General features: G+C 48.8%; 1 protein-coding gene across 9 annotated transcripts in view; it reads left to right on the top strand.

The window, feature by feature from the left end:
- The window catches only part of ano5a (anoctamin 5a), a 202,902-nt gene that overhangs the window by 54,151 nt on the left and 133,860 nt on the right, over positions 1-14,891 (top strand). For 5 of the 9 annotated variants that reach the window (XM_038808342.1, XM_038808340.1, XM_038808345.1 and 2 more), the window contains one exon: positions 12,484-12,537. The exons of the other annotated variants lie outside the window; for them this stretch is intronic. In XM_038808342.1, the coding sequence (XP_038664270.1) occupies positions 12,484-12,537 (54 nt within the window). The remainder of the gene's footprint in view (positions 1-12,483; positions 12,538-14,891) is intronic. 9 annotated transcript variants of the gene reach the window in all.

Genomic DNA, 14,891 nt, shown 5'->3' with positions numbered 1-14,891 from the left:
GTGGGCGGGTAGGTGCGTGTGGGCGGGTAGGTGCGTGTGGGCGGGTAGGTGCGTGTGGGCGGGTAGGTGCGTGTGGGCGGGTAGGTGCGTGTGGGCGGGTAGGTGCGTGTGGGCGGGTAGGTGCGTGTGAGCGGGTAGGTGCGTGTGGGCGGGTAGGTGCGTGTGGGCGGGTAGGTGCGTGTGGGCGGGTAGGTGCGTGTGGGCGGGTAGGTGCGTGTGGGCGGGTGGGTGCGTGTGGGCGGGTGGGTGCGTGTGGGCGGGTGGGTGCGTGTGGGCGGGTGGGTGCGTGTGGGCGGGTGGGTGCGTGTGGGTGGGTGGGTGCGTGTGGGCGGGGGTGCGTGTGGGCGGGTAGGTGCGTGTGGGCAGGGGGTGCATGTGGGCGGGTAGGTGCGTGTGGGCAGGGGGTGCATGTGGGCGGGTAGGTGCGTGTGGAATCTTCGTGTCCGTGGGAGGAATCGTTTTTATTTTTGTGTTGTTCGATCGCGCCCCCTTTTTAAAAAAAAAAAGGTGTCCGGTCTCGTGAAGGTCCAAGTTTCTGGCGGGGTGAGCGTTTTCAGAGCCCACCCCATCAGTGTGACATCATGGGATCCGACCCCCACATTTCTTTCCAACAAAGTTTCCAAACATACGGCGGGAAATGTCAGCGGTGGAGCCGATGGGCGACACATTGCTGTTCCCGGCCTGAGTCGGTTTGAATAATTCTGTCCCTCATCATTCAATTGGGCACTTTATAGCCCCCTGGACTGAACATTGAGTTCAACAATGTTAGTCCACAATCCCTGCCTATCTTTTCTCTCTTTGCAGTGCCTTGATTTTATTGCTATTTTAATTTTTTGTCCCTCTTTCGGATGGAAGCTGTTCTTTATTTTGCCATTCACAGCTCGCCCGAATACATGTTTTGGGTGGGATTCCAGCCTGCAGGCCCAGTGAACCCCAGCAGTGGGAAGGCCTGGTGTTTCGGGGGCGGGGGGCGGGGTGGGTGGGGGGGGGGGTGGAATGATTCCACCTTTCATTCCTCGAGTCATCACACCGAGGAAAGGTCATTGACCTTTGACTTCAACTCTCTTTCCCTCTCGCCACAGATGCTGAACGGCTCGCTGAGTATTTCTGGCTATATTGTCATTCCACGTTTTTCTTTCTTTCATTGCCCAGCTCAGGATGAATAAAGAAATAGAACGGAGTAGAACGGGTAGCACGGTAGCATTGTGGATAGCACAATTGCTTCACAGCTCTAGGGTCCCAGGTTCGATTCCGGCTTGGGTCACTCTGCAGAGTCTGCACGTCCTCCCCGTGTGTGCGTGGGTTTCCTCCGGGTGCTCCGGTTTTCTCCCACAGTCCAAAGATGTGCAGGTTAGGTGGATTCGCCATGATAAATTGCCCTTAGTGTCCCAAATTTGCCCTTGGTGTTGGGTGGGGTTACTGGGTTATGGGGATAGGGTGGAGGTGTTGACCTTGGGTAGGGTGCTCTTTCCAGCAGCCGGTGCAGACTCGATGGGCCGAATGGCCTCCTTCTGCACTGTAAATTCTATGTCTATGTCTATTCTCTGGAGTTTAGGAGAAGCGATCTCATTGAAACGTAGAAAATTCTGAGACGGCTTTTTCTGTTACTGAGAGCCTGTTCTCACTAATGTGAGAAGATAGAATGAGAGGGGTCAAAATCTCGGCGTAAGGGATTGGCAATTTGGGACTGAGATGAGGAAGTATTTCTCAACATGCAATTGTGAATCTTTGGAATCATGTACAGAAGTGGGGGCTGAGATATTCAACGCTGTGTTCAAATATGGTAGTGGTTGTGGTTTGCAAGGTACTGCCTAAGGAGCCTTGGTGAGTTCTTGCAGTGCATCTTGTAGATAGTACACATGGCTAGTACTCTGTGGCAATGGTGGAAGGTTTGAATGTTTGTGGAGGGCGTATCAATCAAGCGGGGCTGCTTTGTCCCGGATGGTGTTGAGAGTCTTGAGTGTTGTTGGAACTGCACTCATCCAGGCAAGTGGTATTTCATCACATTCCTGACTTGCGCCTTTGTAGATGTTGGGCAGACCTTGAGAAGTCAGGAGGAGAGTTACTGCTCTTTATCGGCACACTATTCATATGGCTAGTCCAGTTCAGTTTCTGGTCAGTAGTAACCTCCAGGATGACGATTGTGGGGGATTCTGTGATGGTAATGCCATTGAATGTCAACGGGCGATGGTTAGATTCTTGGAGCTCTTGTTGGCGACATTCATTTCCTGGCACATGAATGGCGTGACCGTTATTTGCGCTCGTCAGTTGCTGCATTTGGATTGTTTCATTATCTGAGGAGTCATGAATGGTGCTGAACATTGTGCAGTCATCAGCGAACATCACCACTTCTGACCTTATGATGGGCATAAGGTCATTGATGAAGCAGCTGAAGATGGTTGGGCTTGAAATGGGGCTGAAGAAAATCCGAAAGCAGTGTTTATCAAGCTTTTTTGCCCGGGACCCATTTTTACCAACCGGCCGTTCTTCGCGACGCATGCAGGCTAACCTTCGTGACCCACGCCATCCGAACTTTGCGAACCACCAATTTTACTTGCCTTTAGTGTCTCAGGTGAGCCTGCTTGGTTCTCATTATGTCACTTGCTTTGTTATTCAATGTTACATTTCTGATGACTTCAGCTGATAAGTTAAGATCTCACTGCATCCATTGGAAAAAATCAAGCGGCTCGTCCTCAAATTTGCCATATTGTCTTTGAGGTTTTGAGGCTTTTAAACTTTCATAGAACATAGAACATAGAACAGTACAGCACAGAACAGGCCCTTCGGCCCTCGATGTTGTGCCGAGCAATGATCACCCTACTCAAACCCACGTATCCACCCTATACCCGTAACCCAACAACCCCCCCCCCCTAACCTTACTTTTTAGGACACTACGGGCAATTTAGCATGGCCAATCCACCTAACCCGCACATCTTTGGACTGTGGGAGGAAACCGGAGCACCCGGAGGAAACCCACGCATTCGCCAATGTTTCCTTGCATATAACACACACGAGCTTTGAACCTTGATTTGCCGTGGCATAACTAATCAATCCGCACCTCCCGTAATCATCTTATTGCTGCTTTGTTCGTGTTTTCCACTCCCTCTTCATGTGTTGTTCACCAGAGACCCTGTAGTTGACACCAGCACTGCTGGCAGCTGCAGAATGGAGGAATCTCTCTCGCGCCCAGAACCCGTCAGTGTAAGGGGCGCATGACCTGCTCTCTGCCGCTGCTCCAGGCAGGAAGACTGCAGCAATTTAAAAAAATAATCTGCTCCTGGGTCAGTCAGCACGCTGACGTCAGGCGGAGGCATTCTGTCCCACTGGGCTCAGGGCCTGCACACTGCTGAGGGGGCACACACGCACAGAACAGCCGGCATTCTGAAAGTCGGTCGTGGCCGGCATTTTTAAAAGCTGGTCATGCCGTTGGGACGACTTGGGCAATCGGGAACTTTTTTTCCCAAAAAAATATACTTTATTCATAAAATCTATAAACAACATTACAGAACATTTCGAATTGTCTTGCTTGTACATTTCCATCAGAGTTACACATTCCCTTGACTCTCTTCCATTCAATTGGGATGATATTACACACATATCGTACAGGGGATGGTTTAGCTCACTGGGCTAAATCGCTGGCTTTTAAAGCAGACCAAGCAGCACGGTTCAATTCCCGTACCAGCCTCCCCGGACAGGCGCCGGAATGTGGCGACTAGGGGCTTTTCACAGTAACTTCATTGATGCCTACTCGTGACAATAAGCAATTTTCATTTTTTAATTTCATATCCCTCTTTAAGTTATGATTCTTTCTTAAATATTTACATTGTCATGTTTCTTTTATACTTTGGAGTGTTAATGATCCAGACCGAGGGGTTTTACACTGTTACCCACCCCTCGGTGTACATTTGCTGGTAAGACCTAAAACTGATAAGAACCGATGTTTTTTTGTTTTTTCAAAAGATATACTTTATTCATAAAATGTATAATAAACATTACAGAACATTTTGAATTGTCTTGACTGTACATTTCCATCAAAGTTACACATTCCCTTGATAAGAACAGATTTTTTTTTCCAGACATGTACTTTATTCATAAAATCTATAATAAACATTACAGAACATTTCGGATTGTCTTGACTGTACATCGGGAACGCCGCGATGCAAGGCCCCGCGACCCTTCCGACACCCGGGTGGGTCGCGACCCTGGGTTTGAAAATGACTGTCATAAAGTAACCTGTTAAAGTCAGGTTGGTTCTGTCTGTTTTTTCAAAGAGGAATTAAACAAGGTGCTTCAGTGCTTGGAGTCTCTTCAATCATAGGGATTTATTTTCAGGAGGCCCTGGCTGGAAGTTGGCATTCTTGTTGAACAAATTTGGCAGCAGAAGCTGACGGTACAGCAATGCAATGTCTCAGTGTGCTCTGTTTCCACTGGAGGATGGGATCAGGTGACTGTGAAATGTGCAAACGTCTGCTGTGTGGCTGCCGGAGGCTATGTTTCTATGCACGGCCAACACAGATATGTTGCAGTTATTCGAGGTTAGAATGTAGGGTTAAAGGCAACGCTGAAGTGCAGTGCAGAGGCAGTGCTGCACTTTTAACCAGTGTGTGACAGCCAGTGTGTGCATTCCTGAGTAGAGGAACTTTGGATCATATTTTAATCAGCAAATTCCAAGGGATAATGTGCTTCTTTCAGAGGAAAGTGACAATGGTGAGGCCCCGCATTTTGCCTCGCCAGCACAAGTAGTTTGCTTAAGAAAAAGGAACGTAGGTGGATTGCCCTTCAGTCGTCAATGACACCCCCCAACACTGAAGCAATGTGACTCGCCCATGACTTTCAAAGCTCGATGTTGCAGCCGGCATTATTCCAATCATTGAATCATGGAATCCCGACAGTGCAGAAGGAGGCCATTCGGCCCTTCAAGTCTGCACACCGACCCTCCAAAAGGAGCACCCCACCCAGGCCCATTCGCCCACCTTATCACACAACCCCACCCAACCTTTGGACACTAAGGGGCAATTTTAGCATGGCCAATCCACCTAACCTGCGCATCTTTGGACTTGTGGGAGGAAAGCGGAGCACCCGGAGGCAACCCACGCAGCCACGGGGAGAACGTGCAGACTCCACACAGATGGTGACCCACGGTCGGAATTGAACCCGGGTCCCTGGAGTTGTGAGGCAGCAGTGCTAGCCATTGTGCCACCGTACCGTCTGACCATTTTAACCCATGATTAAATTGCTCGTGGCAGTGTTACAAATGTCAGTCAGAAAATCTAATGCTTGAAATACTTAGTTTTGGATTTGTTTTATTGTCAGGTGTGCCGAGGTACAGTGAAAAGTATTGTGTGTAGAGTCCAGGCAGATTGTTCCATACATGAGAAAACATAGGACACACATAAATACACAATGTAAATACAGGCACCGGGTGAAGCATACAGGAGTGTAGTACTACTTAGTAGAGAAGATGTGTGAAGAGATCAGTTCAGTCCATAAGAGGGTCATTCAGAGGTCTGGTGACACTGAGGAAGAAGCTGCTTTTGACTCTGTAAGTGCATGTTTTCAGATTTTTGTAACTCCTGCCCAATGGAAGACATCGGAAGAGTGAATACAGTGGAGGGAGGCGTCTTCGCTGCCCCCTTTCCCAAGGCTGCGGGAGGTGTAGACAGTCAATGGATGGGAGGCGGGTTTGCGTGATGGACTGGGCTGTATTCACGACTTTCTGTCGTTTCTTATGGTCTTGGACTGAGAAGTTGCCATACCCGGCTGTGATGCAGCCAGAGAGAATAATTTCTGAGGTGCAAGTTCAGGTTGTTTGAAAACAGCAGCACTTTTCCAACACCATTATTGTGTTAAATGTATGTGACAGCAACAGGCAGAATTGGAAACCAGGAAAACAATCCAACGATAGCGATCTTCATCGTTGTTAGCAGTACAGAGGGATTGTGGTGAATTTAGACAGGGGTGTTGTAATATTCGGCTATCCTGACTTTTAAAGCTCCTTGCTTTTAAATTCTCATTATTGTTTTCAAATTATTCATGGGTAGCACAAGTGGTTAGCACTGTAGCTTCACAGCACCAGGGTCCCAGGTTTGATTCCCCACTGGGTCACAGTCTGTGCGGAGTCTGCATGTTCTCCCCGTGTCTGTGTGGGTTTCCTCCGGGTGCTCTGGTTTCCTCCCACAGTCCAAAGACGTGCAGGTTAGGTGGGTTGGCCATGATAAATTGTCCTTAGTTACCAAAAAGGTTAGGAGGGGTTACTGGGATAGGGTGGAAGTGAGGGCTCAAGTGAGTCGGTGCAGAGTTGCTGGGCCGAATGGCCTCCTTCTGGACTGTATGTTCTATGTTTTATATAACTGGCCCAGCTCTCCAACCACCATCAAATGCAGGATATTCGCACTCCTCCAATTCTGGCGCCCTGGGTGGGATTCTCCGAAATGGAGGCAGCGTGTCCGCGCCGTTGTGAATGCCGTCGCGTTTCACGACGGCACGAAACGGGTGCGGGCAGTACTGATTCTGGCCCCCACAGAGGACCAGCACGGCGTTGGAGCAGTTCACGCCGCTCCAGCCTCCCTTCCCGGCGCCGCGCCAACCCGCGCATGCGCAGTCACGCCGCGGGACTTCCTCAACGTGCCAGCCCCGACGCAACATGGCGAGGGGGTTCAGGGGACGGTCACGTAACAAAATAGGGCCAGGACCGGAAAGGCCGGCCTGCCGATCAGTGGGCCCTGATCGTGGGCCAGACCCCATTGGAGGCCCCCCCCCCCCCCCCCCCCCCCCCCCCCAGGTGAAGGAGCTCCCCTCCCATAGGCAGCCTCCTGACCCTGCGCACAGAGTTCCCGCCAGCTGTGTGCGGGTGTGGATGGCGCTGGCGGGATTCTGCCGTTTCCGCACAGCCACTCGGCCCCTCAGGGCCGGAGAATCAGCGGCCCGGCTGCGGATGGCGGCCCAGCCGCGGACAGCGACCGGCGCTGCCCCAAACGTGCCGGCGCGAATGGCGCCGATTCTCCGCTCCTCGGAGAATCGCGTGCCGGCGGCGTGGCGCTGTTGCAGCGATTCTCCGGCCTGGCGTGGGGCTCGGAGAATCCTGCCCCTTGTGTTTCCTGAATTTCATCATCTTCCTAATAGGTAATTTGGACATTAGGAAATTAGGAAAATTGGAAATTAGGTAATTTGGACATTCTGAATTCTCTCTCTCTCTGTACCTGAACAGGCGCCGGAATGTGGCAACTAGGGACTTTTCACAGTAACTTCATTGCAGTGTTAATGTAAGCTTACTTGTGACAATAAAGATTATTATTATTACTGCTGAACATGCTTTCAGCTGCTTTGGCCCAAAGCTCTGCAATTTTTCTCTCAACCCCCTCTAGTTTTCCTCCATTTAAGATTTTCAACAGATCTAGCAACTCAAGACTGGGCATCCATGAGGCGCTGTGGGCTATTAGCAGCAGCAGAATTGTCCTCACCCACAACCTGTAACCTCAGGGCTCGGCATATCCCTCACTCTACCACTGCCATCAACCCTGGTTCAATGAATAATGTAGACAGGCATGCCACGAGCAGTACCAGGCATATTGGATGTCAACCTGGTGAATTTACAAGGCAGGATTACTTATATGCCAAACAACACTATTTAGGGGCTAGTTTAGCACAGTGGGCTAAACAGCTGGCTTGTAATGCAGAACAATGCCAGCAGTGCGGGTTCAATTCCCGTACCGGCCTCCCCAAACAGGCGCTGGAATGTGGCGACTCGGGGCTTTTCATAGTAACTTCATTGAAGCCTACTTGTGACAATAAGTGATTATTCTTACATAAGCAGCAAGTGATGGACAGAGCAAAGGATCCCACAACAAACTGATCAGGTCTGAGTCTGGCCGTCCTGTCACATCCAGTCATGAATAATGGTGGAGAATTAAACAGCTCGCTGGAGGAGATTCCGCAAATATGCAAACTTTAGTGATGGAGGAACCCAGCACCTCAGTGCAAAAGATAAAGCTGAACCATTTCCAACACCCTTTAGTCAGAAGTGCTGAGTGAATGATCCATCGCAGCCCTTTTCCAAAGGTCCTCAACGTCAATGATGTCAGTCTTCAGCCAATTCAATTCACTCCACATGACAACAAGAAATGATTGAAACATTGGATACAGCAAAGCCGGTGGGCCCTCAGAATATTCTGCCAATTGTACTGAAGATTTGTGCTCCAGAACTAGCTTCGTCCTGAGCCAAGCTGTTTCCAGTACAGCTGCAACACTGGCATTAGCCCAGCAATGTGAAAAAGCAGAACCAATCCAACCTCGACAATTACTGCCCCATTCGTCTCCACGCCATCGTCAGCAAAGTGATACAAGATGTAATTAACAGTGTTATCAAACGGCACCTGCAAATAATCAGCTTACTGGCCCTTGTTTTACATTCTGCCAGGGTCAGTCGGCTCCAGACCTCATTACAGCCTTGGTCCAAATGTGGTCAAAAGCACTGAACTCAAGATGTGAGGTGAAACTGACTATTCTTGTGCGGTGATTGTCCCTTTCAGGGCAACACAGCAGAGTATGGGTCACATGGCCTGTGCGACCAATCGGGACTCAGTGTGGAATCATCCCATGGTGAGAGGTACTCATAGGTAAAAAGATATTTTGGGGGCGAGCTGAAGCCATGAGGCTGCTATACAATTCTTAGTAATAAATACCTTTTTTATTCATTGATGAAATCTGTGAAAATGCACCTTTACACCTTGACATCAAGGCAGTATTTGACCAAGTATGGCATCAAGGAGCCGGAACAAAACTGGAGTAAATGGAATTTGGGGGGTGGGGGGAAAAGCTCTCCACTATTTGGAGTCACATCTGGCACAAAGGAAGGTGTTTGTAGTTGTTGAAGGTCAATCGTCTCAGTGACGAGGCATTGCTGCGTGTGTTCCTCACGGTGTTGCCCTAGACTCAACCATCTACAGCTGTTGCATTGATGACCTTTCTTCCATCACAGGTCAGAAGTGGGAATGTTCGCTGATGACTGCACAAAGTTCAGCACCATTCACGACTCCTCAGACACTGAAGCCGCCCATGCCCATATGTAGCAAGACTTGCACACTATTTAGCATGGATTGATGTGTGGCATAAATGTTGCTTGCCACTTAAGTGCCAGGCCATGGCCATCTCCAACAAGAAAGAATCTAAACATCTCCCCTTGACAGTGAAAGGCATTACCATTATGGAATCCTCCACGACCAACATCCTGGGGGTTACCACTGAGCAGAAACTGAACTGGACTATCCATATAAATACAGCTATAAGAACAATAACTCACCTCTTGACTCCCCAAAGCCTGTCCGCCATTGACAATGCACAAGTCAGGAATGTGGTGGAATACTGTCCATTTGTCAGCATGTGTGCAGCTCCAACAGCACTCGAGAAGCTTGAAACTATCTTGGACAAAGCAATCTGTTTGATTGGCACCCCATTCACCATCTAAAACATTCACTCCTTCCACTACCAACACACAGTAGCAGCTGTGTGTACCATCTACAAGATGCATTACAGCAACTCACCAAGGCTCCTTCAACAGCACCTTCCAAAACTGGATGGACAAGAGCAGCAGATGCACGAGAATAACATCACCTGTAAGTTCATCTCCAAGCCACTCACTCACCATCCTGACTTAGAGGCCATTCCTTCACTGTCGTCGGGTCGAAGTTCTGGAACTACCTCCCTAACAGCACATTGGGTGTACCTACACCCGAGGCATTAATTGAGGCATACAAGATGATCAGAGGATTAGATAGGGTGGACAGTGAGAGCCTTTTTCCGCGGATGGTGATGTCTAGCACGAGGGGACATAGCTTTAAATTGAGGGGAGAGAGAGAAATACAGCACAGAACAGGCCCTTCGGCCCAAGATGTTGTGCCGAACTTTTATCCTAGGTTAATCATAGAATTTTGGACACTAAGGGCAATTTATCATGGCCAATCCACCCAACCTGCGCATCTTTGGACTGTGGGAGGAAACCGGAGCACCCGGAGGAAACCCACGCACACACTGGGAGGATGTGCAGACTCCACACAGACAGTGACCCAAGTCGAAATCGAACTTGGGACCCTGGAGCTGTGAAGCAATTGTGCTATCCACAATGCTACCGTGCGGCCCTTAAGAGGGGAGATAGATATAGGACAGATGTCAGAGGTAGGTTCTTTACTCGGAGAGTAGTAAGGGCGTGGAATGTCCTGCCTGCAACAGTAGTGTACTCGCCAACATTAAGGGCATTCAAATGATCATTGGATAGACATATGGACGATAGGGGAATAGTATAGATGGGCTTTAGATTGGTTTCACAGGTCAGCGCAACATCGAGGGCCGAAGGGCCTGTACTGCGCTGTAATGTTCTATGTTCTACATGGACTACAGCGGTTCAAGAAGGCATCTCACCACCACCTTCTGAAGGTCTGTTGGGATGGGCAGTAAATGCGAGTCTAGCCCATGACACCTGTGTAAGAACATAGACTTAAAAATAATAGCTTCTTAAAGCTTTTGGTCACATGTCCTTACTTTGTGGCTCGGTGATAACCATTGGCCGCTAATAATTCCTGTGAAGAACTTTGAGACAGTTTCACTATATCAAAGATGCAATATAAATGCAAGTTATTATTTAGCAAATAGTTTATTTTGCCGAGTTTTGGGATGCATGCATCCCTCAAGCCTCTGCTAATGAACTGAAATGAAAATGAAATGAAAGTGGAGCCCCCCTGCACTCTAGTGAGTGATAATGCCAGCTGTCATTTACTGCTGCCATTAAAATGACAATAGGAAAATGCAGACTACTTTCTGCATTCTTGAAGAATATCCATGGGACCCAATGGTGGATTGGTCCAGAAGCTTTTGGCTCAGAGTGGATTGAGTGAGGATTGATACCAGAGACAGAATCAAAGAAGTTACAGCACGTGTGTGCCGGCCCTGAAACATTGGCTGGAGCAATCCAGCTATCCCCATTTCCCAGCCCTTTCTCTCCAACTGCAAATTCAGCTTGGGTTATGTTAGAACGTCAACATCCACTTCTCGTAACAATTTCCCTGTTCTTGGGGTTAAATTCTAACTTTTCCCTTTGTGTTCTGCTGTTTGATCCTTTGTGTTACTGACTTGCAAGCAAGCTGGTAATGAGTAAGAGACTGAAATAATTCAGGGATAATTTACTTAAAACTTTACCCAACTGTAAAGAGATCGTGGCCCTGAGATCATCCAATGTTCAACGCCCTGCCCCATTTAACATTAATTGTGTTCTGCCAGATAGCTTTGGTAAACGTCACTGCCGATGTATCTATTTGACTGACTCTGATGTGGGATCCCCAGTGTGGATACACAAAGTGGTATTTCTATTTGCAATGAACCAACAGAATGTGGGCTTTGCTGCTAGATTTGCATAAATGCAGGGTAGCATGGTGGTTAGCATAAATGCTTCACAGCTCCAGGGTCCCAGGTTCGATTCCCGGCTGGGTCACTGTCTGTGTGGAGTCTGCACGTCCTCCCCCTGTGTGCGTGGGTTTACTCCGGGTGCTCCGGTTTCCTCCCACAGTCCAAAGATGTGCGGGTTAGGTGGATTGGCCATGCTAAATTGCCCGTAGTGTCCTAATTTTAAAAAAGTAAGGTTAAGGGGGGGGTTGTTGGGTTACGGTATAGGGTGGATACGTGGGTTTGAGTAGGGTGATCATGGCTCGGCACAACATTGAGGGCCGAAGGGCCTGTTCTGTGCTGTACTGTTCTATGTTCTATGTTCTAAAATTGATCATTGGTTTGCAATTAATCGACGAGACATTTGATTTATTTATAATTGAGGCAGCCAAATATCTGCCTCGTGGATGACCCCCTGAGTGCCACTTCTGTGTTCTAATTGACTCTAGTCTGGTCTATCTTCGGAATTGGTCTCCAAACTGGAATTCGCATTTCTGTCTTTTGTGACGGTCACGAAGAATTCAACACGGGTTCGTGAGTCAAACGAAACGTAACTTTATTTACTCTAATATTTACACAGCACCAGTAACATCGCTGCTGGTCAAGCCGATACCTAACTGACCGTCTCTATTTATACAACAGAGAAGGTTAACGATTGCCCTGCCCCCTTGTCGAGGGAGCTCATATTCCCTGAGATCCATGGGGTAACAAATTGTCATAACCAATATGATCTGTTCAGATTATAACACGGTCCAAAAAAACTGATTTAAAGGAGCTTCAACCAATGTTATAATAGCAATGTCATACCTACGGACATATTTCTTTATTTTTTTCCAGTATTGTCTGTAATTAATTGTTCAAAAAACAAAGATATATGATTCCTCCCCACAATTGCATGTGCGCTATCACATTTGCAGTTAATTAATGAGCATCTTTCACTGCCACACTCCCTCACACCTATGCCCCGGATGAGTTTACTGCTGTGTAACCGTAAAGGCTGGCTTCCTTGGTCTGTAACCTAACATGCAAATCTCTCCTTGATGCACTCATTAGGTACTAAGCACAACAACAGAAACTGCATCTCTCATCCATGGTCTGCCATCGGTGGTAAGCAGTCATTGTTACGTACATTAGTTTGCATGTGGGTGTTTGCATGTTGTGCATGCTCAAGCTTTGTAAAACAATTTGTAAAAATAGTGCATGTTATATGACCTTCGAATGGTGTTTGTGTTTTTTTCTCGCTGTGTTGAAACCTTACTGTTAAAAGGAAGTCATGGCTAGCTCGTTGGTGTGGATCACTGTCCCAGGGTCGGGTCTGCAAAGCTGGCAGGTGTCTTGGCTCAGCAAGCCCGTCCGTGGTTGAGGGAAGGTTATTGTGGGGCGGGCTAAAAGAAGAGTTGGGATGGGTGACCCCAGAATGACTACAGAGACTGTTGGGTGCCGAGGCAGTCTGGGTGCAAGACTTCCCTCTGTGCTCTGGCACAGTGCTTGAGTAAATAAACAAACGTCCCTCCAGCTGTCTCCCCTAATACTCCTACATACACTCAATGCCCCATCCTTGCCAACCTGCCTTGTATCCCAGGACAGCTTCCTGGATATCTTTGACAGCTTGGTAACGCTGTAACAGTTCCTTGACAGTTGGACAGTTCATTGCCAGCTTGTGCCTATAAAGTGCACATATAAAGTGCACAATCATGTTAACCTTTTACAATCCCAAAGGGTGCCTTACCACTCTCAAAGGTGTCCCAGGAGATTATTCAAAATGGGGAGCCAAACAAATCTACCAGGTTCGGACCTCCTTACACCTATTGCAGTCCGCACACTGTAGTTCTCACACTCCCGGCTAGTGATTTATATGGCCAGCTGCTTAATCAGATCACGCACGTACGAACCCCAGCCGGACTCTGGGAAAATGGGAATGCCAGTTTCTGGGTTGGGAGTTAGAATTTCTGGGAATTTCACCATGTCGCAGAAGCTCTCTATCAGGATGAGCCCAGGATGAGTGCGCTGGGGTCACCCTCCTCCAGAATGTTCCATTGTCACTGATGCTAGTCTCCAGCTAATTCCGTTCATTTCAAATCATGCGAAGAAACAATGAGTTCACGAGAGATGGCAGAGGCTATTTATATCCTTTTTATTCCAAACAGTGCAAAATAATTTCACATGCACATAAAGGGCAATCAGATATAATACAAAAAGCTTGTCAAGTTTTTGTTTTTACAAAGTAACGATATCTGATCCAAACCTCCCCAGATACCAACCCCCACCCCCCCCCGATCAACAACCCCACCACTCCTCCTCTCCCCCACCCCCGTCCCGGCCCGCCCCAGCTGCTGGCCACAAACCAACCTCTGAAGAAGGCGATGAAAGTCCTCAACCCTTCCTCCAACCCTCTCATGGCATATTTAATTTTTTCCAGTCTCAAACATTCTGCCAGGCCAAGCCCCCACCCCTCCCATGCCAAGGCCCGTGGTGGGGCCGCCGACCTCCATTCAATCAGGACTCGTAGCTGGCCAGTCAGAGAGGGGATGGCCAAGACGTCGGCCCTCTTCCCCTCCAGAAGCTCTGGCAAGTCTAAAACCCCCCAAATCGCCACCAGTGGACACGGCTCCAGCCTAACCCTCATGATCGGCAACATGGTCTCCAGGAACGAGACCCAGAACTCGAGCAATCTTGCGGCAGGACCAGAACATGCGCGAGTGATTCGCTGGTCCTCCTAGACACCGTTCACACCAATCTACTTGGAGGAAGAACCCATTCACGTTCACTCTTGTCATATGTGCCCTATGGACTACTTCAAAGTGTATCAGGTTCCGCCTGGCGCAAGAGGAAGTAGAATTCACCCTGTACCAAATTGCACTCCTACCCCTCTCTCCAGCCCCAGGCCCAGTTCCTCTCCCCACTTCCCCTTTATTTTTTCCTGTCTCCAGCAATCCCACAGAGATCCTCCCTCCTCCCAGCTCACCAGAAGATAACATCCTGTCCATCAGTGTAGTACTTGGTAACTGGGGGCACGAGGAGTGCTCTTTGTGAATAAAGTCCCGCACCTGCAGATACCTAAACGTGCTCCCCCTCCTACCCTCCACAAACAGATTCCTAAACCTCTCGACCCCCTCCCTCTTCCAAATCTTCTACGTTGCATCCAACCCCGACGGTGCGAACCTGTGATTTTCGCAAATTTGCGACAATACTGACATGTCCCCCTCCCCCGCATCTAAATTGTTGCCTGAATTGATGCCAGATTTTTAGAGATGCCACCACTACCAGGCCCATTGTGAATCTGGCCGAAGAGAACGAGAGAGGAGTAGTAACCAACGCCCATCTACGTGACCCGACACAGGAGTCCATCTTCCATCTGCCCCCACCTCCCTAAACCACCAACGCTCCTTCTCAATGCTCGCAGCCAGTAATAGGCCATTGAATTTGATAGCGCCAGCCCTCCAGAATGTCGTCCCCTCTGC

This window comes from Scyliorhinus canicula, chromosome 9 (genome assembly GCF_902713615.1).
Source record: "Scyliorhinus canicula chromosome 9, sScyCan1.1, whole genome shotgun sequence".
Lineage (NCBI taxonomy): Eukaryota > Metazoa > Chordata > Chondrichthyes > Carcharhiniformes > Scyliorhinidae > Scyliorhinus > Scyliorhinus canicula.
The sequence above is the reverse complement of the archived record's forward strand: the minus strand, read 5'-3'. Positions and strand labels throughout refer to the sequence as shown.